The sequence below is a fragment of the Herpailurus yagouaroundi genome, unplaced genomic scaffold (genome assembly GCF_014898765.1).
Source record: "Herpailurus yagouaroundi ecotype Mexico unplaced genomic scaffold, PumYag 200, whole genome shotgun sequence".
Lineage (NCBI taxonomy): Eukaryota > Metazoa > Chordata > Mammalia > Carnivora > Felidae > Herpailurus > Herpailurus yagouaroundi.
In genome coordinates this window covers 5,173,376-5,196,292 of record NW_024412431.1, presented here as the reverse complement: position 1 = coordinate 5,196,292, position 22,917 = coordinate 5,173,376, and the positions used below count along the sequence as shown (strand labels likewise).

The window sequence follows — 22,917 nt, the reverse complement described above, 5'->3', positions numbered from 1 at the left end:
ATCCCCACTATAATAGCCCAGAGTCCCCACCTTCCCTTAACCCTCATCAAGCGAGCCCCATGCAAACTCAGGGCATCTCCCCGTCACTCTTTATGCCACTGGCCACCCATCGGATCTGCCCCCCACAACTCTCCCCGCTTCCAAGCACACCCCTCTCCCCCACCCCCGCCCCATGCCAACATTACTGCACACATTAGGAGCCAGAGGATGCGTGGGTGGGGCAAACCCCAAAGGCCTTTTTAAAAACTACTAAGAGCTTGGTCAGGGCAGGGGCAGGGGCAGGGGCAGGGGAGAGGGCTAGCAGCCCCCGGCCACGAAGTCGAAGTCCCGGAAGGCTGCCTGCTCAGTGGCCGTGAGGGGCCGCGCGTCGCGGGGCGGGCTCAGCGTGGGGGCCTCCCCTGTGAATTCCTCATCGAAGTTGCTGACATCCGTGCGGCCTGACAGCGTGGGCACGAAGGGAGGTGGCAAGCGCCGGGCCAGCAGAGTGTCCCAGCCCAGTGTCTGCAGGGGCGGAGGAGAGACAGGAGTCAGCAGGAGAGGCTGGGGAGCAGACTGCCCGAGCGACCAGCCCCTGTGCCCTGACCAGCCCTGCATCTGGGGGATTGACATTAGGAGTCATAAGATAGAGAGATAAAATGTGATCCTTACTGGCAGCCCAATAAGGGTCACAGTGTGAGCATGGGGAGCCCGGGGGTGGGGGAGAGGAAGCCTGGGTTCACGCAGATGTGCGTGTAGGAGGGTCAGTGGGAGTGGGGGGGGGGGGGGACGGAGGTGACAATGTTGGAGGTGAAGTGACTAGGTCTTGGTACGGGAGAAATGACTAGGTCCTGGGGGACGGGGTGACCAGGTTGACCAGGTCTCTGGTGGGGGGAGGGTTGGCCAGGCACTTGGGGGGACCTTACCCGAAAGAAGGGCTGCTTTTTCACATCCTCTGCGTCCCTCTCGCTGGACCCCAACCTCCGCTCTGGATTCCTCCGCAGCAGCTGGCGGGGGAGGAGAGGTGTCAGTCCTCCCCGTCCCGGCCCCAGAGCCCCTCCCCAGGCCCAAGTCGGGGGCTCCTCACCCTGCGCATGATGCCAATGGCTTCGGCCGACAGGAAGCGTGGGTAGCGAACCTCATCATTGACTATGCTGTCAAATACCTCCTCCTCGTCGTCCCCTGGGAACGGGGACTGGGGACAGGGAGAGCCAGGGTGAATTAGGCCCCTCCTCTGGCCACTGCCCTCCCAGCCCCACCTGAGCCGTCTACTCCCAGCTACTTCTGGGGGCTGACTGATGTGGGAAGGTAAGTACCCCATTTTAGAGATGCAGAAATTGAGGCTAGGGAGGCAAAGCCACCTGCCCCCATCACACAGCACATGGAGGCACAGTATGATTCCCCACCAGCCCTCCCCCGCCCCCCCCTCCCCCTCCCCCCCCCCCTCCCTCTTCCCCCCCCCCCCCTCCTCCCCCCCCTCCCCCAGGCATAAGCAGTTCCCAGTGTGATCCCAGAGTCAGGCAGGGTGGGAGCAGCCTGGGGCCTCACCTCTCCAACCAGCATCTCGTAGAGCAGCACACCCAGCCCCCACCAGTCCACAGCCCTCGTGTAAGATGTGTCTGTCAGCACCTCAGGTGCCAGGAACTCCGGGGTCCCACAAAATGTGCTGGTCCGGTCCCCATAGCCCATCCCTGGGGGCAGTAGGGCCACATGAGGTTTCGGGTGGGGGTCCCAGCTACGGGTGGGGGTCCCAGCTATGGGTGGGGGTCCCAGCGGTAGCCCAGCCCGGCCCAGCATGGGGTGGCCTAGCCAGTCAGCCCCACCCCAGCGTTAGGGTTGGAGGTGGCCCAGGTGGGGTTGGGGACTCCATTCCCTCCCCACTCTGTCTCATCCCCAAAGGCCAGCCCTTCAAATCCCAGCCCCGCCCCTCACCCTCCTTGCAGAGGCCAAAGTCTGCGATCTTGACATAGCCCTCGGTGTCCAGGAGCAAATTGTCCAACTTCAGGTCCCTGTGATGGGTTGGGGGGACGTAAAGAGGGATGAGTGGGGGTCTGGGCCCTGCCTGAAGCCTGAGGGCCCCCCGTGGGCAGAGCGTGTGTACAGGAGCACACGCACACACGGGCACACACCTGTAGACGATCTTGTGTTCGTGCAGGAACTGCAGCCCCAGCACCACACAGGCCGAATAAAAGCTGCAGAGAGAGGATCCTGTGACGGGGCCAGGCCTCCCGGCAAGGAAGGCAGGCCACAGAAACCCGGCTCTCACGTCCCCCAAAGCCCCCCAGCTCCCCAGGACTCCAGGAGGTTGGGGGAAGAAGGCAGGGGCCAAAGGGTGGAGGGTAGGAAGAGGGCCGCCACAGCCTCTCCGGGGGCGGGGCGCGGGGTGGGGGCGGGGGGCTCACACAGCGCGGGGCTCAGAGAACACGTCACTGTGGATGTGCAGCATCAGATCCCCGCCGGCTGAGTACTCCATCACGAAGCACACGTGCTCTGGCGTCTGGAAACAGCCGAACAGGTTCACCAGGAAGGGATGTGCTGCTCTGGTCACCGCCGCCAAGATCCGCTTCTCGCACATCAGGCTGGGCAGGGTTGCAGGCAGGGGTCAGAGACCACAGCAGCCCCCCACCCCCCAGCCCCACACTCCCCGGAGTCCTCAGCCATCACCTATTTGCTGGGGGCCTCGAATGGCTGTGCAACCTGAGGCAAGTTGCTTAATATTTCTGAACCTCAGCGGCCAAACAAGCACCCAGAATCCATCTATCATCCTAGTAACAGCGCCCCCCCCCACCGCCCTGCCAGACATCCCTTTAGGGAACAGCCAGGGTGGGCTAATTGGAGCACCCCATTTTCCTGGCCAGGAATTGGTTCGGGAATGGTCGAGCCAAGCTAGTGGGGCTCAACCTCAGGATTGCTGCTGGAATTATTAAGGAAGAAGGGCTAAAACTGGTAGATGAACCTTAAATTGCTGTGGTAGGGGGCTCTCTCTGCCCCCAGTGAAATGACTGCAAGCAAAGCCCACAAAGAGGAAAGAGGACAGCGAGACGTCATCTGAGCAACTGGATACAGCCATGCCTGAAGGCAACGCACCCCTACACTTTTCTGATCCAGAGCAATAAATTCCTCTTTTGCTTAAGGCTGTCTGAGTTGGGTTCCTGATTAACAAAAAAAAAAAATGTCAGGAAGATTAGGGACAATCAGGGTCTCTCTTGGGCATTTTTACAGGGGGAGCAGATACTGTGTAGAATGCTCTAGATGCATCCCCTCACTTAATCTACCTGACAACCCTGCAAGAAAGGCATCATTATCCCCCTTTTATACATGGGGAGGCTGGGGATCAGAAGAGCAAAGTGACTTCTCCCAGGCCTCTAAGCAAATTGGTGGCAGAGGTGGGATTTGGACCCAGGGCCCTAACCCCAAAGCAGGCGCAGTGTAATGGTGCCATTAAGAGTACAGCCTTCAAGGGTGCTTGGGTGACTCAGTCAGTTAAGCATCTGACTCTTGATTTCTGCTCAGGTCATGATCTCATGGTCGTGAGATCGAGCCTCGCATTGGGCCTTCACACTGAGTGTGGAGCCTGCTTGGAATTCCCCTCTCTCTCTCCCAATCTCTCTCAAAATAAAAAAAAAGGAGTGCGGGCTTAAAAGTCCGAGTTCCTAGGTTTGAATCCCTGACCTGCTGCTTACTGGCTTTGTGACCTTGGGCAACTTGCTCGACCTCTGTTATCGGCAGAAGGGGAACAGTAATATTTACCGCATAGGACTGTCATGAGTTACTGGACATAAAGCGCACAGTGGGCACTTTCTAAGAGTTGTTAACATCTTAAGTGCTGGCTTAGTAATAAGTGGCTGTTATAAATCACTGTCACAGCAGCTCCAAAGAGGGGACTGCTCTGTCTCCCACTTCCCAGAAGAAGAGACCAAGGTTCTCAGAGGGCCCCAGCTGGTTCCCCACCTTTCCACCTCATCTCGGGCCACAATGTCGCCTTTCTTCAAAGCCTTGATGGCGAACAGCTCCCCGCTGGGCCGGAACTCAGAGAGCAGTACCTGGAACCACAGTGGACAGCGAGGACCTTCGTGGCCAGCCCGGGAACCCCCAGTTCCCTCAACTCCTTGCCCCCTGCCTCACCTTCCCAAAGTGACCCCGGCCCAGCACTGCCAGGAATTTGAAATCCTCGAGGGTCAGGGGTGACTTCCTCAGAGGGCTGTGGAGAGAAGACAATGGTGGGGACAAGGACGGCAGGCAGGGGTGGCAGGTGGGGAGTGGGGGAGGGGTGTCACCTGCACAGGGCGGGGCCTGGGGTCTCCTGGGTCTCTGAAGGCAGCTCGGGAGCGGTGGTAGTTTCCTGGATCGGGGAGCTCTGCAGCAGAGACAGGGGGTCAGAGGCACCCCATAATATAACTGCACTCTAGTCACCTGACGTCGCCTCTCCTCCCACTCGCCCCCATGCTCACTCCCCTCCTGCCACACTGTCCTGTGCACACACCAGCTCAAGTCCTTTGCCCAGACTATTCCTTCCAACCAGGGTGGGGAGGCCTCTCTTCCCCACCAGCATCTGCACAGCTCCTCCCTTGCCTCCGGGCATTTATCAGGATGTCACCTTAGCAGATGGTCAGCTGGGCAGCATATCAGACAACTCACAGAACCTCCCTCCCCGAGACACACATACTCCCTGTCCCCTTTCTCTGCTTTTTTTCATGCCGTAAATACATTTTATCATTTTGCCTACTCATTGCCTTGATGGGTATGTGCCCTGGGAGCCACTTAATTCTTTACCCCACGTGTGAATGGAACTTTGGAAAGAGTCAAGATCAATACTGCAAATGGGAACATGTTACTACCAGTTCATCATCCTCCACTGCAGACACGGCTGTAAAAATCCAATCAGCACGGATAGGTGTGTGGTGGGAAACACCAGCCTCTCGTGCCCCAGCCCCCCTCCCCGGAACCAGCCACCATGAAGGGATTTCCCGAGTGCCTTTCTAGATAGATTTTCTACAAGCAAACGTTGATGGTAGAGGCTCCATTTTCCTGGCTCCCACGACTGACAATATCCTAATCCGGACGTTCCTACCGGACAACCTGTCTTAGAAGCTATTCTACGCCACTGCACATATGTCACAGCCACGTACTATTCCAACCTGTCATTTATTTAGCACTGGCTCCTACAAACGGACTCTGACGTTTTCACTTCTGCCCACACAAAGCTGCCGCAGTGAACTTCCGGGATGCGCACATGTGTGCACGTCCAGGATTGGAACTCCTGGGTCGAGACGATGTCCCATTTTTAGCGCAGCCGGCTATGCCCTCCCGAGGTGCAACAATTTGCGAGCCTCCCACTGACTGCCTGTTCCCCCGCCTCCTGCCCAGCATTTGGTGGTATAAAACTTTTGGATTTTGTTTTGCCAAACTCATCTCATGGTGCCTGTCATTATATTATTATTATAAATATAATCCAGAAGCATATGTTATTCTTCTTTTTTTTAGGCAACGTGTAAAATGCACTCAAGGGAGCCAGCTCTTACACACACGTGTCCACCTGGGTGCGTGGCACCCAGACCGGGGGTGGGTAAATCATGTTTTGCACCATCTGTGAGCTAAGAATAGCTTTGACGTTTTTAAAGGGGGTGGGGGGTGGAGAATCAAAAGGAGAGTGACATTTTGTGATCTGTGGAAGTGATATGACATTCAAGCTTCAGTGTCCATCAGCGAGGTTGTGCCAGGATCCAGCCACGCCCGTTGGTGTATGGATGTATCATGTGTGGCTGCTTTCTGCAATGGCCCTTTATGGAAAAACTGTGCTGATCTCTGCCCGAGATTAAGACCCACAACATCGCCATGACCCTGACGGGCTCCCTTGTATCTCCCTCCTATCAATAACCGCCTCCCCCCCCGCAACCAGAGAAAACCGCTATCTTGACTTCTGTCCTTGACTTGAGTCTTAAACGTGCTTGGTTTACAGGCCAGTGCACAGAGCACAGCAAGGCGAAGCAACTTGCTGTGGGTCACACAGCTGATAAATAGCAGAGCAGGGACAAGGACCCAGGTGGCCCGGCTCCTGAGCTCATGTTTTTATTCAGGAATAGAGAGTGGGACCCTGCTTCTAGAAGAGATGTGTGACCTAGGGAAGTTCCGGGGGGTCTCTGGGCCTTGAGCTGGGAAAGAGGCCCGGAGGAGGAATCTTTGAAGCTGCCTAAGCCAGGCCCAGGGGGAAATACGTGGGACACTCACCAGGCTCGACGGGCTGGAAGGAGGGCCCAGAGGACTCTTCTGGGGCAAACTATCCAAGTCAGCCCCAAGGTTCAGCTTCTCCACAGATATATCGCTGTAGAACACGGGAGGAGGGTTTGTCTGGGACCCAGCACCCTGCCAAGCAACCAGGGACAGCCTAGACCCCAGGGACCTCCCTCCTTACCCTGTGGACCGGGCCTCAGGTCCCGGAGAGGCCCCAGGGCTGAAGGTACCCGTGGCCGTGGCATTGGGAATGAGCCTTCGAAGCAGCCGCACCCAGGTGGCAACATCGATGTTCATCTGCCTAGCGCGCTGAAATGTTTTCCCTGGAGGGATGGGGGCAGGCGTCACCCTTCATGATACTCCCGGGACCCCTGGCCTCTCCTCTGCCTTGCTCACCCCCTCCTCACCTTGTTGCTTGGAGAAAATTTTCTTCTGCCTTCGGAGCCGGGGTATCCTCTCAATGACAGGGTTGTGGAAGGTAACCTGGGGAGAGGGGCCAGTGGGTGAGAACCTGCCCCCACCTCTAGGCACAGGGGGAAGCCCTTAGGAGAGGAGGTGTGCACACCCATATGTTTTGGGGGTTCTGATCACTGCGGCCCCACATCCAAACACAGAGTATTAGGAAGTTATAAGGTACTAAGGGGCTAAAAAAACAATCCATGGCCTGGCAGGGCTACCTCCTGAAACCCCATCTTGGAAAGCCAAGAAGCAGGCAACCAAACCCTCCTCCAGGGGTGCAGAGGGGGGGTCTGACCCAACAAGACGCACACTCAGCTCCAGCAAGGTCCTACGTCCTCGAGTGTCCTGATTCCCCAAGTGTGGTCCCGGACCAGCAGCATCACCTGGGGAATCTGCCGGAAATGCAGATTCTTGGGCCCCCCACCTGGACCCACTGAATCAGAAACACGGGGGAGGGGCCCAGCAGTCCGTGTGTCAACAAGCTCTCCAGGGGATGCCGGTGCCACCCATGTGGGGGAGCCGCCGGTCTGGCGCCATTCTCCCAACTCTGGTTGCATCTTCTAGTAAGGCGCTAAAAGTCACAGAACCGTGTGACCTTATGCGTGTCCGATATGGTCACCACTAGCCATGAAGGGCTATTTAAATTCAGGAAAATTTTAAAGGAACATTAAAACTTGGGTTCCCTGGTCCGGCTAGCCACGCTTCACGTGGCTGGCGGCTGCTGTGTTGGACGGGGCTCGGATACAGCATTTCCATCTACCACACAATGCGACTATTGTAGGCTCATAGACCACAGAACTGTAGAAAGTTCTATGGGCTGGTGCTTTTGGGGAGGCAGAGAAACAAAACAGAACGCTATAAGTAGACCTCGAGGGCGAGCAGGACTGCTTCAGAATTCGCACCCCCGCTACCCACCCAGCCACCCGCTGGGTTTTGGCCGGTCTCCCTAACGGAAGAACAATTTCACTGCCCTGCCGCTCGAGTCAGCCCTGGTCCCTGCTCTTCCGCCAGCGGTCCTCAATTATGAGATCAAGTCAGGATTCCCACACCGAGGCACGGATTCCCACACACACAGGGCACATGTATATGTGTCAGGGGCAAATTTAAAGCACTTTTGAGGAAGTTTTTGGCTGATGAGAGGGCCAGGGGCTTTCCTACTCGGTGCCTCTGTTTTCTCCCCGCTCAGATGTGACTAAGGAGGATCGCTTCTGAACTGGGTTGAAGTGGGTCTTCGTGAGGATTAACAAGTTAAAACCGGCAAAGCACTTAGGACAGGGTGTGGCTCACACCACAAGGGGTCAGCTAGGAATGTCATTTATTAGACCTTGCAGGCCCTCACCCAGGGGACACTGGCAATGTCTGGAGACATCTTTGATTGTCACAACTGGGGGTGGGGGTGGGTGCTGGCTTCCTGTGGGTGCAAACCAGGGGTGCTGCTCAACACCCAACCGCGCAAACCGAGAAGGATCCGGCCCACTGGGGCGCACTTGGCCACAGCACCAAGGGTGGGGTACCCCGACTGAGACCCTAACCCTAACAGCACTGCAGAAGGACTTTCTCTCTAGTCTGCTGTGGCTCTGATAGCAATCTCCTTGACACATCACCAGGTTTTTCTTTTCTTTTCGGGCTTGGCAAAATTTTGCAATTTTTTTTTTTTTTTTTTTTTTTTTTTGGTCAATCCTTTCCCCTCAGAACAAAACCAACCCCAGCTTACGTTGTGTCACTGATGTCACTAATTACATACATTTTTCTATCAAGGTTCAGAGATGAATCCCAAACATCTCTTCCCTTCTGGACAATGGGAGCATGTGGGAAAGTAGTTTCTCGTGCTCAGGGGTCGGGCTGTACCTCGGCCACCAGGCAGCCCTGGGGTTCCATGTCCAGCTGCACTTCATGCCTCTCGTTGTCCAAGAAATCCTCCAACTTCAGGAATTTGAGGGCACACAGGCCCCGTTGGTCCCGCCAGAACACAGCCAACTCCAGTTCCCGGGCCTCAATTGAGGGAGAGGAATTGAGCCATCACTTGGGGTGCCTGAGGTCCAGAACCCTCCTCCTCCAGGCCCTGCCATCCCCCCCACCTAGCTCACCCTTTCCAGCTCCAGGGTGAAGCTCTGGTCCCAGGCATTGGGGCCACACGGCTTCCAGGAGGTCTGCCCCACCACTGTGTTATCCAGCTTGAGCACAGTGCTAACCTCGCCTGGAATGAGGGGTGGGGGAAGGTGTCAGAAAATGTTTGGGGTGTGTGTAGGGGGGATCATATCTCCTATCCTAGTAAAGAAATCTCTCCTCCCCCCATTCATGTTCACCGTGCTATCGTGACAAAGCTTAATGGTTCTGCCTTTCACGTTAAGGTGTTTAATATACTTCCAGTTGATGTCTGTGTATGGTGTGAGGTAGGGACCCAAATTCGCTTTTACTCTATATGCAACTTCCAGCAATATACTCCTGAGAATTCACCCTAAAAAAATGCATGCAGTTTACATTGGGAAATGCACATATGTAACGCTTACATTGGCCCCAGACTAGAAATACCTATTAAGAGGAGAATTAACATATAAACTATAGTATAGTCTTATTAGCTGATATTCAACTCTTACTATTTTTTACTTTAAAAAGCCCCAGCAGTTTGTTACGGCTCAGTCTAAGACAACAGGCTATTAAGCAGGAGTTAAAATGAATGAATAAACTATAGCTTCATGCTATGATATGGCTAAGTCTCCCAAACAATGTTAAGTGGAAGAAGCCATTACCACGGAATACGTTCTGTATGATTCTGTGTATGTAAAGTTCAAACACCAGGCAAGGTTAAACTATGTTGTTTTGAGATGTGTATATAGGTGCTAAAACTACAAAGAAAAGCAGGGAAATGATAACCACACGTCAGGAGAGTAGCTACCTCTGGACAGAGGAAGGGGCTAGAATGGGAGGGGAGAGGGAAGGGGGGTTTCCAGAGAGTTCTATTGCTTGACTTGACCTGGGTGGTGGTATCATGGGTGTTTGCTCCATTATTCTTCTTCTTTTGTACCTACTTTCTTGGATGCCTTTTTTTTTTAACTGGGGTAAAATTCACGTAACATAAAATTTACCGCTGTAATCACTTTGAAGCGTTCCGTTCACACTGTTGTGCGACTACCACCACCATCCATCTCCAGAATGTTTTTCGTCTCCCTCCACTGAAACTCTGTCCCCGTGAAACAACAATTCTCTGCTCTCCCCTCCCGCCCAGCCACTGGCAACCACCCTTCTTTCATTTCCGTGACCTGGACTAGTCTCAACACCTCAGAGAAGTGGAATCGTACAGAACGTGTCTTTTTGTGACGGGCTTGTTTCACTTAGCTTAATGCCCTCAGGTTCGCCGATGCTGTAGCCCGTGTCAGTATTGAGGCTGCCTTTTGGGGGTGGAATACCACCCCGCGGCACATACACAGCGCATTCTGCTTATCCGTTCATCCGTCAGCGGACACCTGTGTCGCTTCTACAACTTGGCTGTCGGGAATAATGCCGCCGTGGACATGAGCGTCCACAGATCAACTCCTTGGGGTGTGTACTCAGAAGAGCGGTTGCTGGTCATACGGTAATGCCATGTTTAATTTTTTGAGGACCTGCCATCCTGCTTTCCACGGAGCCTGCAGCACTCTACAGTCCCAACGGTAGTGAGCGAGGGTTCCAGTTTCTCCACATCCTCCCCAGCACTTGTATTTTCTTTTTTTTTCTTAAAACAATATCCACCCTAATGAAGGTAACGTACTAGTTCTAGGGGCGCCTGGGTGGCTCAGTCGGTTGAGAGTCTGACTTTGGCTCAGGTCATGATCTCACAGCTCATGGGGTCGAGCCTCGCGTCGGGCTCTGTGCTGACAGCTCAGAGCCTGGAGCCTGCTTCGGATTCTGTGTCTCCCTCTCTCTCTGCCCCTCCCCTGCTCATGCTCTGTCTCTTTCTCAAAATAAATAAATAAAGTGTTACAAGCATGTGACATCCCAGGATCCCCGCCCCATCTCATCCCTCCAAGGCTCAGTGCCCACTCACTGGTGTTCTCGGCTTCCACTTTGAGGCTGCCCCGGCCACTGAGGCTTCCGCTTCGGCTGTAAAGGCCCCGGGCTGGGCGGCTCAGGAAGGTGGCGCGGCTGTCGGGGGTGCCAGGCACCCCCACCGAGGGTGAGGAGCTCCAGGGGACGGTCTCTGGAAGGTCCCTGCAGCCTACCACACGCACCTCCAGGGTCCCTGAGGGAGGGTAGGCTCAGGAGGCGCCCATATCTGGCACAGGCCAAAGGCGAAGTGGGCATATCCAGAAGTGGCCAGCACACAGGTGGAAGTCGGTGAGGGACAACCGGGGTGGGGGGGTGGGGCTGGGGGTCTGATGCAGGGATGCCCACAAGTGAGAAATATAGGAGAAGGGGCAGGGCTGAGGCTGGGGTAGGCCAGGCTGGGGAGGGGCTCTGGATGCTGGGGGTTATCGATAGAAGACGGGTTTAGGGCACGGGCCGATGAGGCAATGGGAGTCAGATTGGACTAGGGCGTTGAGGGTAGGACTCAGGGAGCTGACCAGAGGTCCCAGAAGGGGTCAGGGGTCTAGGGTAGGGCTGATCTAAGGGGGAAGTAACCGCTGAGGGGTCTAGGGAGGGAGGAGCTAGCTGGTCTTGCAGGGTGGGGGCAGACTCAGGGCTGAGGGTTCTGAGAATGAGGGGTTGCGGGACTTGGACTGGGGGGCTATGGCTGGAGGGAAAAACAGGGCCGGGTAAGAAGGGGTAGTGATGGGGACATGGTGGGCATGGGGGCAAGAGTCCAGAATCAGAGGACAAGCTGGGCCCGGAAGTCGACTGCATAGAGCTGTGGGGCCTAGGGAAGTGGGGACCGGGGCTATAGAGCTGGGATGCATGGAGAATGAAGTAGGATGGGGTACAGGCGTGGCGAAAGCGGAGATCTAGGTTGAGGTTCTCAGGGCTTGGGGAGAAGTCGAGGATACAGAGCCGCGGTGGCGGGGTCTGGGTGGGGGAGGTCTGGACCCACCTGTGAGTGGCGCGGGCTTGCACAGGGTGTTGTAGTGCGTGGGAGGGAAGGGCCCCGCCAGGCGGGCACTGAAGGCTGCCGACGAGGCCACAGCAAGCTCCTCGCGCAGCAGACGCCCCTTCGGATGGTCCGCGGGCAACTCCCCGAGGCGCCGCTCGAGAGCCTCCCGCAGCAGCCCCAGCTTCTGGTTGGATTCGGTCAGCTTCTCCTGGGCCTGTAATGGGAGGGACAGAGTGGGGCTACGGGTGGGGCCTGGCATGCGCCTCCCCAAGCCTGGCTAAGTCTTACCTGGCCCTAGCCTTCAAACCACCTGGGTCCTACCCCTGGGCTCCGGGGCGGGGAAAACGAGGCCCCACCCCCGGCTGAGGCCCCACCCCTGGCCAAGGTCCCGCCCCCCGCTGAAGCCTCACCGCAGGAGGCCCTACGGGTCAATTCCCGCCCCTTCGCTGGGGCCCCGCCCCCGCCAAAGTCCCGCCCCTCACCTCGCAGACCGCCTTGCGGTCCGGGGCCTTGGCGGCACTGAGCAGGCGCAGCACGTTCTTGGCACCCTCGGCCACCGCGTGCTCCACTCGGAAGTGGTGCCTCAGCTCCTCAATGCGCAGCTCCACGGACCCCAGGTCTGCACTCCCTGTGGGCGTGGGACGCCGGGTGGTGAGGCCAGCCTAGGATCCAGGTCCGACTACCCCAGCCCTGGATGCGCAGGTGTCCGCAGGAACGGACACTGGCCACAGACACACCACCACCAAGATGCGTCAGGTTTTTCCCAAGCAAGGGGTGACCGTGCCACAGTCGCACTGTCACCTGCAGGCAGTCAGACTTCCACCCAAATGCAATCACTCTTTCATCCAAACATGGTCACCCACAGGCACCATCCCAGGGACAGAGTTAGGCTGTCATACAGGAATAGTCATGTACGCAGGGACACGATCAACAAAGGCTTAAAGGACAGACGTGTTGGCAGGGTCCCCTTGCATCCCAGGGACGGTCACAGGGACACTGTGGCCATTTAGATAGCCAGAAGGAAAAAAAAAAAAACAAAAAAAAGATAGCCAGAAGGAGATAATCACACAGGCCCAGGGACACTTAAAAAAAAAAAAAAGTAACTTTTACTAACTGCCTTCCAAGGGCGCCAGTTTGCCCACACCTATCAAAATTGCAAATGTAATGGCCCTTTGATCCAGCAAACCCAGTTCAGGAACTTTATCCCATAGAAACACCTCTGCACTTGACATACGTACATCGTTACTCACTGAAGCCTTCTTTCTAAGAGCAAAAGATCGGAAATAACCCCGTTTCTTCCAGTAGGAGTCTGGGTAAGCGAATGTGACCATCCGCATGGTGAAATACAATGCAGTTGAGAGAGCAAGGGAACAGTGGCATTATTGCTTTGTCACCAGCGTAGGCACACGGTCACCCACAGGCAGAGAACACACTCTCACAAAGATTCAGCCACACCACCACACAGGGATATTGTCACAGGGCAGAGAGACATGATCACAAGACACAAACATCCTCACGGGACACATTTACACTGTGGCAAAACCCCTGGGGCCCCCTAACTCCAGCCCAGGGAGAACCATAATCACACTGCCACGTGGGTAAGGCACAGGGACGCAAAGAAATGCCATCACACTGTCACACAGGCAGGACAGCATCACCAATACCCACAGGCACAAATGTTGCAGGGAAACAGACTGGGTATCACACCCAGTATGAAGTCGTAGGGACACAGCCATGGCCCAATAAAGGACGGTCACAGTTACCCAATGGCACAGGGACAGGCACAATAAGGACACACTGTCACTAGAGGCACAAGACCACACTCTCCATGGGTGTAGGTTCCAAGGACAGTCCCACTATCTTGTATATTGACCCAGACTCAGACCCTGGCACTCAGAGAGAGTCATGCTATCACTCACAGGCACTCACTTAGACACCAACCACACAGACATAGCAGTCACAGGCACACTGTCTGACAAACACAGCCGCACTCTTGCCCCCAGGCCTGCTGTCACACACGTCCAGATAGTCGCCAGGGCTTTTACACTTACAGGGACAAGATCGTACCATTACCTGAGGCTACAATACCACCCAGAGGCACAGGGACATGACCATACCATCATTCACTGTCACCGAGAGCCCATGTAGGTATTCCCAGTACAGATGAGCAATCACACTAACACCTCCCCTACCTCAAAGACACACACACGACACCCACACTCTGTCATCTGAGTTATCTATTCCCATTGCTAGGGACTGGATGTTTCTGTTCCTCTGAAATTCATATATTGAAACCCTACCCCGGGTGCCTGGGCGGCTCAGTTGATTGAGCAACCAACTCTTGGTTTTGACTCAGGTCGTCATCTTACAGTTTCATGTGAGGGTTCAAGCCTCACATCAGGCTCTGTGCTGGCGGTGCGGAGCCTGCTTGGGATTCTCTTTCTCCCTCTCTCTCTGTTCCTTCCCCACTCAAACTGCCTCTGTCTTTTATAAAAATGAAAGGAAGGAAGGAAGGAAGAAAAAGGGAAAGGGAGAGAGAGGAGAAAGAAAGAAAGAAAGAAAGAAAGAAAGAAAGAAAGAAAGAAAGAAAGAAAAGAAAAGAAAAGAAAAGAAAAGAAAAGAAAAGAAAAGAAAAGAAAAGAAAGAAACCTAACCCGTAATGTGATGGTATTATGTGTTAGGAGGTGGGGCCTTTGGCAAGTGATTAGGTCATGAGGACGGAGCCCTCGTGAATGGGAGCAGTGGCCTCTTAAGAGAGGCCCTCAGAGAGCTCCTCCACCCCTCCACCACAGGAGGACACACACAGCAGGAAGGGAGCTGTCTGTGAACCCAGAAGAGGGCTCTCACGAGACACCTTGATCCTGGACTTCTGGGCCTCCAGGACTGTGAGCAACAGATCTCTGTTGTTTGTGAGGCACCTAGTCTACGGCATTCTGTTCCAGTGGCCCGAACACACTAATCCCCACTAACAGCTAACACTGTTACACGGGGGACACACAAACTGTCATGGCTACCAGGACACACACACGGCCCCCGGTCCCCACAATGTCACATTAATACTGACACACATCAGTGGCGCAGACCCAGCTACCATCCTGCACACATCAAGACCCTGCCACAAATTCAGGTTGGCAGTCAGCTCAAGTCACCCCCGGGCATCCACACACAGACCCATTCACGGACACAGACACACGCTGTGGACACCCCCAGTGCTACACAGTGGGGGCCAACGTGACGAGGCGGCCACCTAGTCCGGGGGTCCGCCATTTCTTTTCACGAAGGGCCAGAGAGTCCGTCTTTTCAGCTCTGCGGAGCACACACCCTCTGTTGCCACCGCTCAGCTCTGCTCCTGCGGAGCGAAAGCAGCCTCACGAGATAGTAAACGAATGCACATGGCTGTGTGTCAGTAAAACTTTATTTACAAAAATAAGACGGCAGTGGCAGATTTAGTCCTCGGGCTGTAGTCTGCTAATACCTGGTCTAGGGCAGACCCTACATAGGACACAATGGGAAACCGACCCAGAGATGGTCAGGAATGGGTTCCGGTCATACCGTGAGTGACCACAGCCACCTCCCTGCCTCAGAAAGGGTCCCCTGACGGGGCCGGGAGCTGAGCTCTTGCAAGGTGGGACGCGGGCTAGTGTGCCTTGGGGCGAGGGGCTCACCTTGGGCATCGTCGGGGGCTGCCTGGCTCTCCAGCTGGCCCGCCCGTCGAAGCTGCATTCGGATGATGTCGATCTTGGTCTTGCTGTCCTGCAGCATCTGCTGGGCCGTCAGCAGCAGCTTCCGGTCCTGGAGGTGGGGACGGGCTGTAAGGGGAAGGCTGGGCAAGCGGGGGTCTGCCCACAGGCCCTCCGTGCACCCCGTGCGGGCCGTGGTGACTGTGTCACAGAGGCGATGTGTGGACAGCACGCGCATCCATGCATTCCCAGGAGGAGAGGGGAGATGTGGCCCGTGGCGTCTGAATCCTGGCTCTGCCCCCCTAACACACGTAACTGCTGGCAAGCCACTCAGCCTCCCCGGGCCTGTTTCCTCCCCTGCAGGGAGGGGAGTAGCGACCACCACGGGGCTGAGGACTGAAGGAGCCCATCTATGTGCGGGGCTCAGGGCCGCACCTGGTGTCAGGAGGCACCGTATTAGAGTCAGCTGTCACCACGGCAGACACGTGGGTGAGTGGTACCTGAGGCGGGCGTAGCCCTGACTGCAGCCACATGGGTGAGTCCAAGGGTCACTGGGTGGGTGTGTTTGACAGGCTGCAGTCAGGGGACTCCAGGGACACCAGGACTGGGTGTGACACCTCCAATCTGTGTGACACCTCCAGTCTCTGGGTGTGAATGTAATGGTCTGTGGGTCTGTGTGTCCAAGGCGCCCTGTTGGCCTATGAGTGTGTCCTTGGGGATTATGTGATGGCGTAGGTCTCTACGTCTAGAGGTGGCCGTGGTGGGCATCCTCCACGGGTCTCCAAGTGTCATTACGGCTGCGTCTCTAGATGTTATGGCAGTGCCAACGTGTGCCCAAGTGTTGACATGACTCTGTGTGTCTCCAGGTGTTAGTATTGACCTGACCATGTGTGTACATTTCAGAGATGCCACCAGCAGTGACACCACCAGATGTGGACATCCCTCGAGTCTCTGGCGTGACTGAGCGTGGGGCACAGCCTCTGCCGTGTGTCTGACATCTGAGACGGTCATCCTGTTTCTCAGATGCCCCCTACAAGCTGCTCACACCGCAGTCCAGCCTCCAAGTCCCCCATCAGTCCCTCTGTCCCCAACCCAGAGGGCCCCAGCCTCCCATGGGGCAGATAGACGTAGGTGGCACGGCGGTTCCCACCCCCCAGCCTGGGATCTGCTCACCGGTGTGCACGCACGTGGGGGTTGTGTACACGCACGTGGGGTGTGCGCATGCATGCTGCCCCTACCTTGGTGCTGCCGTTGCTGTATGTCTGGATCATGTTTTCTGCCCCCTGCTTCACCTTCAGCTCGATGGCCAGCTGCTTCTCCAGGCCGGCCACGCGGCTCAGGTTGGTGGCCGAGCAGGCCTGGCTACCTGCACCAGGAGACTGGGGGGCATCTAAGAGGTTGGGGGGGGGGGGCGGGGAGGACAAAGTCACAACGGCCCTCACCTCCATCTGCCTAAGAGGCTTTGCCCAGCTGACAGGATCCACCCTTTGCCCAGCCTGGGTTCTGCCCCCAAGGCCAGGGGAAAGAGGAAAAGGGGGCCAGGGCCCAGAAGGCCCCTCCACTCCAGCCCGCCCAGGGAAACCCCCTCGGCACTGGGACGAGACCGGTGTGAACGAGCGTGGGCAAATGTCCACGTGTACATAAGTCCTTGGTGTTGGTGTAACTATATACAGAAGCCCCCCACTCCTCACGCAGCTGTGTGAGAGCCCGTGGGCTCAGGTGTGGTTATGTCTGTGCCCACAGGGTGTTGGCATGACTGAGTATGCGTCTCCTCACGTGCTCCCATACCTAGGTGAAACGCCAGGCGTGAGGTCTGGGTGCAGGGGTGACCCAATGCACACGTTTCTAACTGTTGGCCCAACGGTGCGTTCAGATCTCCAGCTGGTGTGCCTGCACTGGCTGTCTCTGCCTTTGGGTACAGTCAGACCCGTGTGTCCCTAGATGCCGGCATGGCTCTGTGTGAGTCCCGGAGGGTGGTGTAACTTGGGAGTGGGGGTGGGGGAATTTCGGTGCAGATGCGACCGTAGGAGACGCCGGGTGTTAGATGAGCTATCTCCGAGCACTGCCATGACAACGTCGGTCCCCAGCTGCTGACAGGCCGAGGCGGGGTACGGGTGTGGGGGGAGTCTGCGGGCCTGGTCTGACTGTGCGTGTATGTCTCCAGCTGTGGATGGGACAATGTACGTCTGTAAGGGTTGGACAGCTGTGTGTGTCAATCTCTGGGGGTTGGTGTAACCACGTGCAAGAGGCTCTAGATACTGTCTGTGTGTGGCTGTGACTGTGTGTGTGCTTCTTTGGGCGGAGGTATGGAAGTTTCTGGGTGTTCACACGATAGTGCCTGGGTCCTTGAGTGTCATCTGGGTGCTGGTGTTGACTGTGTGTGAGACTCTCTGGCTACTGATGTGATGTGGAAGGAGTCTTTGGCTGCAAGATAAAAAGTTCTGTAATGCCTTGCACGACAATGTGAATCTACTGTATGCTTAAAAATGATAACTTTTAGGGGCATCTGGGTGGCTCAATCGGTGAAGCGTCTGACTCCAGATTTCAGCTCAGATCATGCTCTCAGGGCTCATGGGTCCGAGCCCCGTGTTGGGATCTGCACTGTCTGTGCTGAGCCTGCTTGGGATCCTCTCCCTGCCTCTCTCTCAGCCCCTCCCCCACTCGCATGCTCTGTTCTTCTCTCACAACAAATAAATAACGCTTTTTTAAAAAACGATAAATTTTATGTTGTGTGTTTTTTGACCACAAATAAAAAATTTTTATTGTTATTTTTTTTATGTTTATTTTTGAGAGAGAGAGAGTGCGAGCAGGGGAGGGACAGAAAGACAGAGGGAGACACAGGATCCAAGCGGCTCCAGGCTCCCAGCTGTCCGCACAGAGCCCCATGCGACCGCAGGGCTCCGACTCACGAACTGTGAGATCGTGACCTGAGCCCAAGTCAGAAGCCTAACTGACTGAGCCACCCAGGAGCCCCGAGAATTTTTTAAAGAAACAAAAACTAAAGAAAATTTTTAAAGCATCTCTGGGTGTTGTCCGGATGCTGGTACAACCGTGTGAGTCTTCAGATATTCACGTGACCCCGTGTAGGTCAGGTGGCGGTGCGCCTGCGCAGGACCCTGCCCTGGGGGCCGGTTTGGGTGTTCGTTGGGATCGGAGGCCAAGGCCGGAGGCTGTCACGCGCCGGTGCGTCTCCCCGGGACTCCGTGCACACCGGGCCAGCCTGGCTCTGGGAGACCCGGGGCGGGCCCCTGGCAGCGGAGCCCCCCCACCCCCCGCAAGCCCGCCCCCTCCGGAGAAGCCCCCAGCTCACCTCGGGCGGCGGCCGCGGGGTCGGGCAGCACCACGTGGGCGTGCAGCTCCTGCAGCTGCTGGTGCAGCAGGTCCAGGCGGCGCGAGGAGCCGCGCAGCAGCAGCTCCACGGGGCCCAGGCTGCGGCCCAGGTCGGTGGTGGCCCGCCGCAGGTTCTCGGCGCCCTCCTTCAGCTTCAGCTCCTTGCGGATCTCTTTCCGCAGCCGCTCCCGCTCCAGCTCCAGCTGCTGCTGCACCCCCGGGGCCGCCAGGTCCGCACCTGCCAGGCCCAGCTGCTCCAGCAGGGACCAGCTGCGCGGCTCGCTCTGCAGGAGACGGAGCGTGGTCAGTAGGGGGAGGGGGGGAGGGGGGGACCCCACCCCACGGTGCACGCCGCACTTGGCCAGCTGGGCCTGGGACTTCCGAGACCCGGCCTGCTCCGCACACTCTGAGCCCCCAAACTGGGAGGTGAGACAAGGCCCTGTCCCCGCTTCCCGATTCCCTCAAACTGTGAGGTCCCAAGGGCAGGGCCTTCTTCCTTCTCTGTCCCCTCCGACTAGGGGACCCCATAAGTAAGTACAGTCTTATCTCCTTTCATCTATTCCTTATGCACCGGGATTCGGGAGCACAGGCCCCATTACCCCACCAGTGTGTTCCCCCCCAAAGTCGAAGGTCCCCAGGGGCAGGCCCTACCTCCCACTGCCCCCCCACAAAACAAGGTCCGGAGGGCAGACCCCTTCTCCCTTCTGCTGCCCCCCTAAACTAGGAGGTTCCAAGGGTAGACCCCAACTCCCCTCTGCTGTCCCTAAAACTAGGTCCCCAGGGCAGGCCCCATCTTCCCTCTGCTGCTCCTCAAACAAGTATCAAGGGCAGGCCTCTGCTGCTGCTCCCCCCCCCCCAAAACAATGGCCTTGAGATCTGGAGAGCAGGCCCCTTTTCCTCTCTGAGATGCCCTCAAACTGGGAAGTGCCAAGGGCAGGCCTCCTCTTCCCTCCTTCCAAACGACATCCTGGGGACAAACCCCATCTTTCCCCTGCTGTGTCCTCAAACTGGGAGGTCCTGGGACAAGCCCTGTCTCCCTTCCTCTCGTCCTCTACACCTGGACCCCAAAGAGCAGCGCCCCGGCTCCTTCCTCCTCTATTCTGGCCTGGGAGCCTCAAAAAGCCCCACATATTTTCATCTTCAAAACAAAACTCCCAGGCCAGGGACCCGTCTCCTCCTCTTGGTCCAAAATCAAGAGGTCCCAAGGGCAGGGCCTCTGGCCGGTGTCACTGGGGTCCTCTTTGCCCCCCACCCCAACCCCAGCCCCCACCTCCAGCTCCTGGTCCAAAGGGGGACTGGCCTGCGCCATCCTGGGTCCGGGCTGAGGGCCCCGCCCTCTTCCTGAACCTCAGCCCTGCTAGGGCCTCCTGACCGCCACTTCCTCTTTCCTGCCAGCTCCCAGCATCCCCTGCGTGGGGCCAGCTCCGGGGCTCTGGGGCATGTAGAGGACCTTTTCCTCATCGCCTCCCCTAGGACTAAGCCTGCTTCTCAGGAGACAACCAGGGAGGGCCCTCGCTCTTTGTCCTAGGACTTGCAAAGGTGTGCGTGCACCTCACATGCCCATTAGTGTAGACCTGGAGACCAGGCTCCCTTGGGTGTATACAGGCTCCAGGGGCCGACTGGGGTGTATACACCCTCTCATGTACCTACAGGAGTGTACACGGAACACAGGCAGGCAAGTGTGTGCACACCCCTGTGCCTACCCCACGGACGCCGATGTGCACATGCCCGATATACGAGTGCTTCTATGGGCCAGCCCCCTTCCTGCAGACGCAGGCTGTCCCGACTTCCGGCTTCCCCTCAATTTGGTCGCCAATTGCTGTGACCATAGCTAGGGCCCGGCCATGCCACCTCCCCGAAACCCACATCATGAGAAGCCAGTGCTGGAGCTCTGGGGTGATGGTACCCACAAACCGGCAGCCCACTGAAGGCCAAGTATGACTCAATAATAAGAGCAGTTATTACAAGCTCCACCTAGGTCAACTAATGTGAGTCCACGAGTGGGGTGCTATTATCACCCCATTTTCAAGACAAGGAAACTGAGGCCTGGAGTGGTGACATAACTTGTCCCCAAGGTCCCACAGCCAGCAGGAGTTAAGGGCTGGGATTTAAAACGGGAGTGCCCAGAATCTGATCACCAGCTAAGTGGCAGGCCTCGCAATACGGGAGAACCCCCACCGGGAGAACCCATTTCACAGATGAGCAAAGTCTTCCTTGGCTCCCAGCCAACCTGGAGGGCAGCTGCCCCCAGGGAGGGTTTATGCATGCCAAGAGTATCAGTCTCGCCAGCCTACCCATCCCTCACATTAATCCTGAGGAAACTGAGGCTCAGAGAGAGGACAGTAGCAGATGGGGGGGCGGGGGGTTATCCCCACACACATCTCCAGGGGCGTTCGGCGACATCCAGAAACATTCTGGGTTGTCCCAGCTGGGGGTGGGGAGGGTGTGCTCCTGGCATCTACTGGGTTGAGACCAGGGAGCCTGCTCCACATCCTTCCCTGCACAGGGCAGCCCCCACCTCAAAGAATGATTCAGCGCCAAACGTCAATAGTGCTGAGACTGAGAAACCCTGCGTTAAAGGACACAGACTCACACCCTGGGCTGCTGACCATGTTCCCCAGTAAGGCTTTCCCAGCAGCCCCACCTGCAGAGCACAGGCTCATCTACACCTCTCCCTTTGGAAAATGAATGCCCTTTTAGGCCCATCGTTTCTGGTGGCAAAACCACAGCTCAGAGAGGCAAAGGCAGTGGATCCAGGACATACAGTGAGAAAGTGACAGCGCTGGAATTTAAACCCAAGTTCACCTAATACTACCGGCTGCCTACCAGTCCCCACCCACCACCCAGCCCCATCCCATCCCTAGCAGGCAGAGCAGGGTACTGCGAAGATCCAGGCCAGCTCAAATGGGGAAAGCCCAGGCACAGAGGAACAGAAGCTGAGGCCTGAGAGTACGCAGAGCAGGGAGGGAAGGAGGGAGGTCCAGCCTCCTGGGTTCTCTTCCCTTGAGTGACTCACTCCTACCCAGAGGGCAGAGGTCACCTGTGGGCCAGCAAGGCAAACCCATGAATCAGAAGCCTGGCCCAGCCTTGGAGAAGCCCTGCTCCCCCGCCTCCCACCAAGGCACAGGACACCCAGGTCCAGAGGGTCCACTTCCCAGAATCCTCCCTCCCTGCCCCGCCTTCCCAGAGCAGCCAGGGACCTAGACCCTCACATCCGGAGATTTCAATGCTTTGGGCGTTTCCGGAATCTGGACAGGACATCCGTTGGCCGGACACAGGACAGACAGGCACACGTCGGGACAGACAGAGTGACAGTGTGGCAGGCCCAAGCAGGCACAAGAAAGGGGTGACCAGGAGGGGGTAAGAAACTGGGCAAGAGATGGCAGGGGGGACCACAGCACAGGCCCAGCCTCATTCCAGGACTCACAGCCTCCTCTCAGGTCGTGTTTGCTACATGCCAAGTGCATGCATGCTCCAGGGGGTTCCTACACAGCCCTCCCAGGGCTGCGGGTAGAGGCAGAAACCCCGGCCCACCCCGGCCCCAAGGTCTGACCTTATGTGATCGGCAACACCAGATACGCCCAGCTCCGCGGCAAGGCTGACAGGCCATCAGCAGGACTGGGGTGGGGGACAGGGGATCATGGGGGAGACACAGAGGGGATGGGGGCAGGTGCAGAAGGAGACGAAAACCCAGTTACACAGCAACCACAGGACAAAAGAGGGATTTTGAGGCACTAATGAGGGTGCCAGAGGCAGAGGATGTGCCTCAGATTCTGAACCAAAGTCAGAAGTCACCCTGGCCTTGCTTGTCACAGATGTGGAAGGTGAGTCCAAGGCTGTGATATTCACAAGGTGGCACATGGAGAACCTGGCTGGGTGGCAGGTCGGTGCCAATCTGTGTGTGTTTGCATGTGCGGGAAGGGTGACCCAGCCCTGCCACCCATGCCCGGGTTGGGTTCTAGGTACAAGAGAATCCCCAGCCGGGGATGAGGTTCCACCCGGCAGTCTTGAGGGTGGCCATGTGGATCCCCCATTCCTCAATCTAATGAGGTGACTCGGGCACTTCCGCCAACAGGTGCCAATCTGGGTGGCGTCGGGACCATCATAAAGCTCCGTCTGGAGGCGGGGGGCCGCCAGAGCTTTGTTGTGCTGGGGGAGGGGCACCGACCGAACGGCCTCCTCCCCTCGGGGCCACTGCGCCAGGCACCTGCCCCAGGTGGAGCCGCACCTGCCGGG

The 22,917-nt window shown here is 57.0% G+C and overlaps 1 protein-coding gene across 2 annotated transcripts; it reads right to left on the bottom strand.

The window, feature by feature from the left end:
• Positions 1 to 208: 208 nt before the first annotated feature.
• On the bottom strand, positions 209 to 22,306 carry PKN1 (protein kinase N1). Of its 2 annotated transcripts, none has more exons than XM_040450140.1 (22): positions 22,235 to 22,306; positions 18,662 to 18,965; positions 16,590 to 16,741; positions 15,337 to 15,463; positions 12,154 to 12,299; positions 11,672 to 11,885; positions 10,691 to 10,885; positions 8,754 to 8,863; positions 8,515 to 8,658; positions 6,615 to 6,690; positions 6,389 to 6,530; positions 6,205 to 6,298; positions 4,254 to 4,333; positions 4,102 to 4,177; positions 3,928 to 4,019; positions 2,379 to 2,555; positions 2,106 to 2,168; positions 1,909 to 1,985; positions 1,525 to 1,667; positions 1,064 to 1,171; positions 903 to 983; positions 209 to 501 (listed from the first exon to the last, which is right to left on the bottom strand). In XM_040450140.1, exons 1-22 carry the CDS (start codon positions 22,289 to 22,291, stop codon positions 298 to 300), a joined length of 2,862 nt encoding a protein of 953 aa, XP_040306074.1. In that variant the 5' UTR covers positions 22,292 to 22,306; the 3' UTR covers positions 209 to 297. The 2 variants fall into 2 exon arrangements, with proteins under 2 accessions (XP_040306074.1, XP_040306075.1); XM_040450141.1 differs by lacking the exon at positions 22,235 to 22,306 and adding an exon at positions 19,952 to 20,054.
• Between the last annotated feature and the right edge of the window lie 611 nt (positions 22,307 to 22,917).

Bases quoted from the DNA above. Each gene is read 5' to 3' on its own strand.
- PKN1 (XM_040450140.1), bottom strand. From the start codon at position 22,291: ATGGCCTGTCAGCCTTGCCGCGGAGCTGGGCGTATCTGGTGTTGCCGA. The intron at 10,886-11,671 runs GTGGGTCCAGAC...ACCCTCCCTCAG, and splicing joins CAAGCCCGCGCCACTCACAG to GGACCCTGGAGGTGCGTGTG. The intron at 1,986-2,105 runs GTGTGTGCCCGT...AACCCATCACAG, and splicing joins GAACACAAGATCGTCTACAG to GGACCTGAAGTTGGACAATT.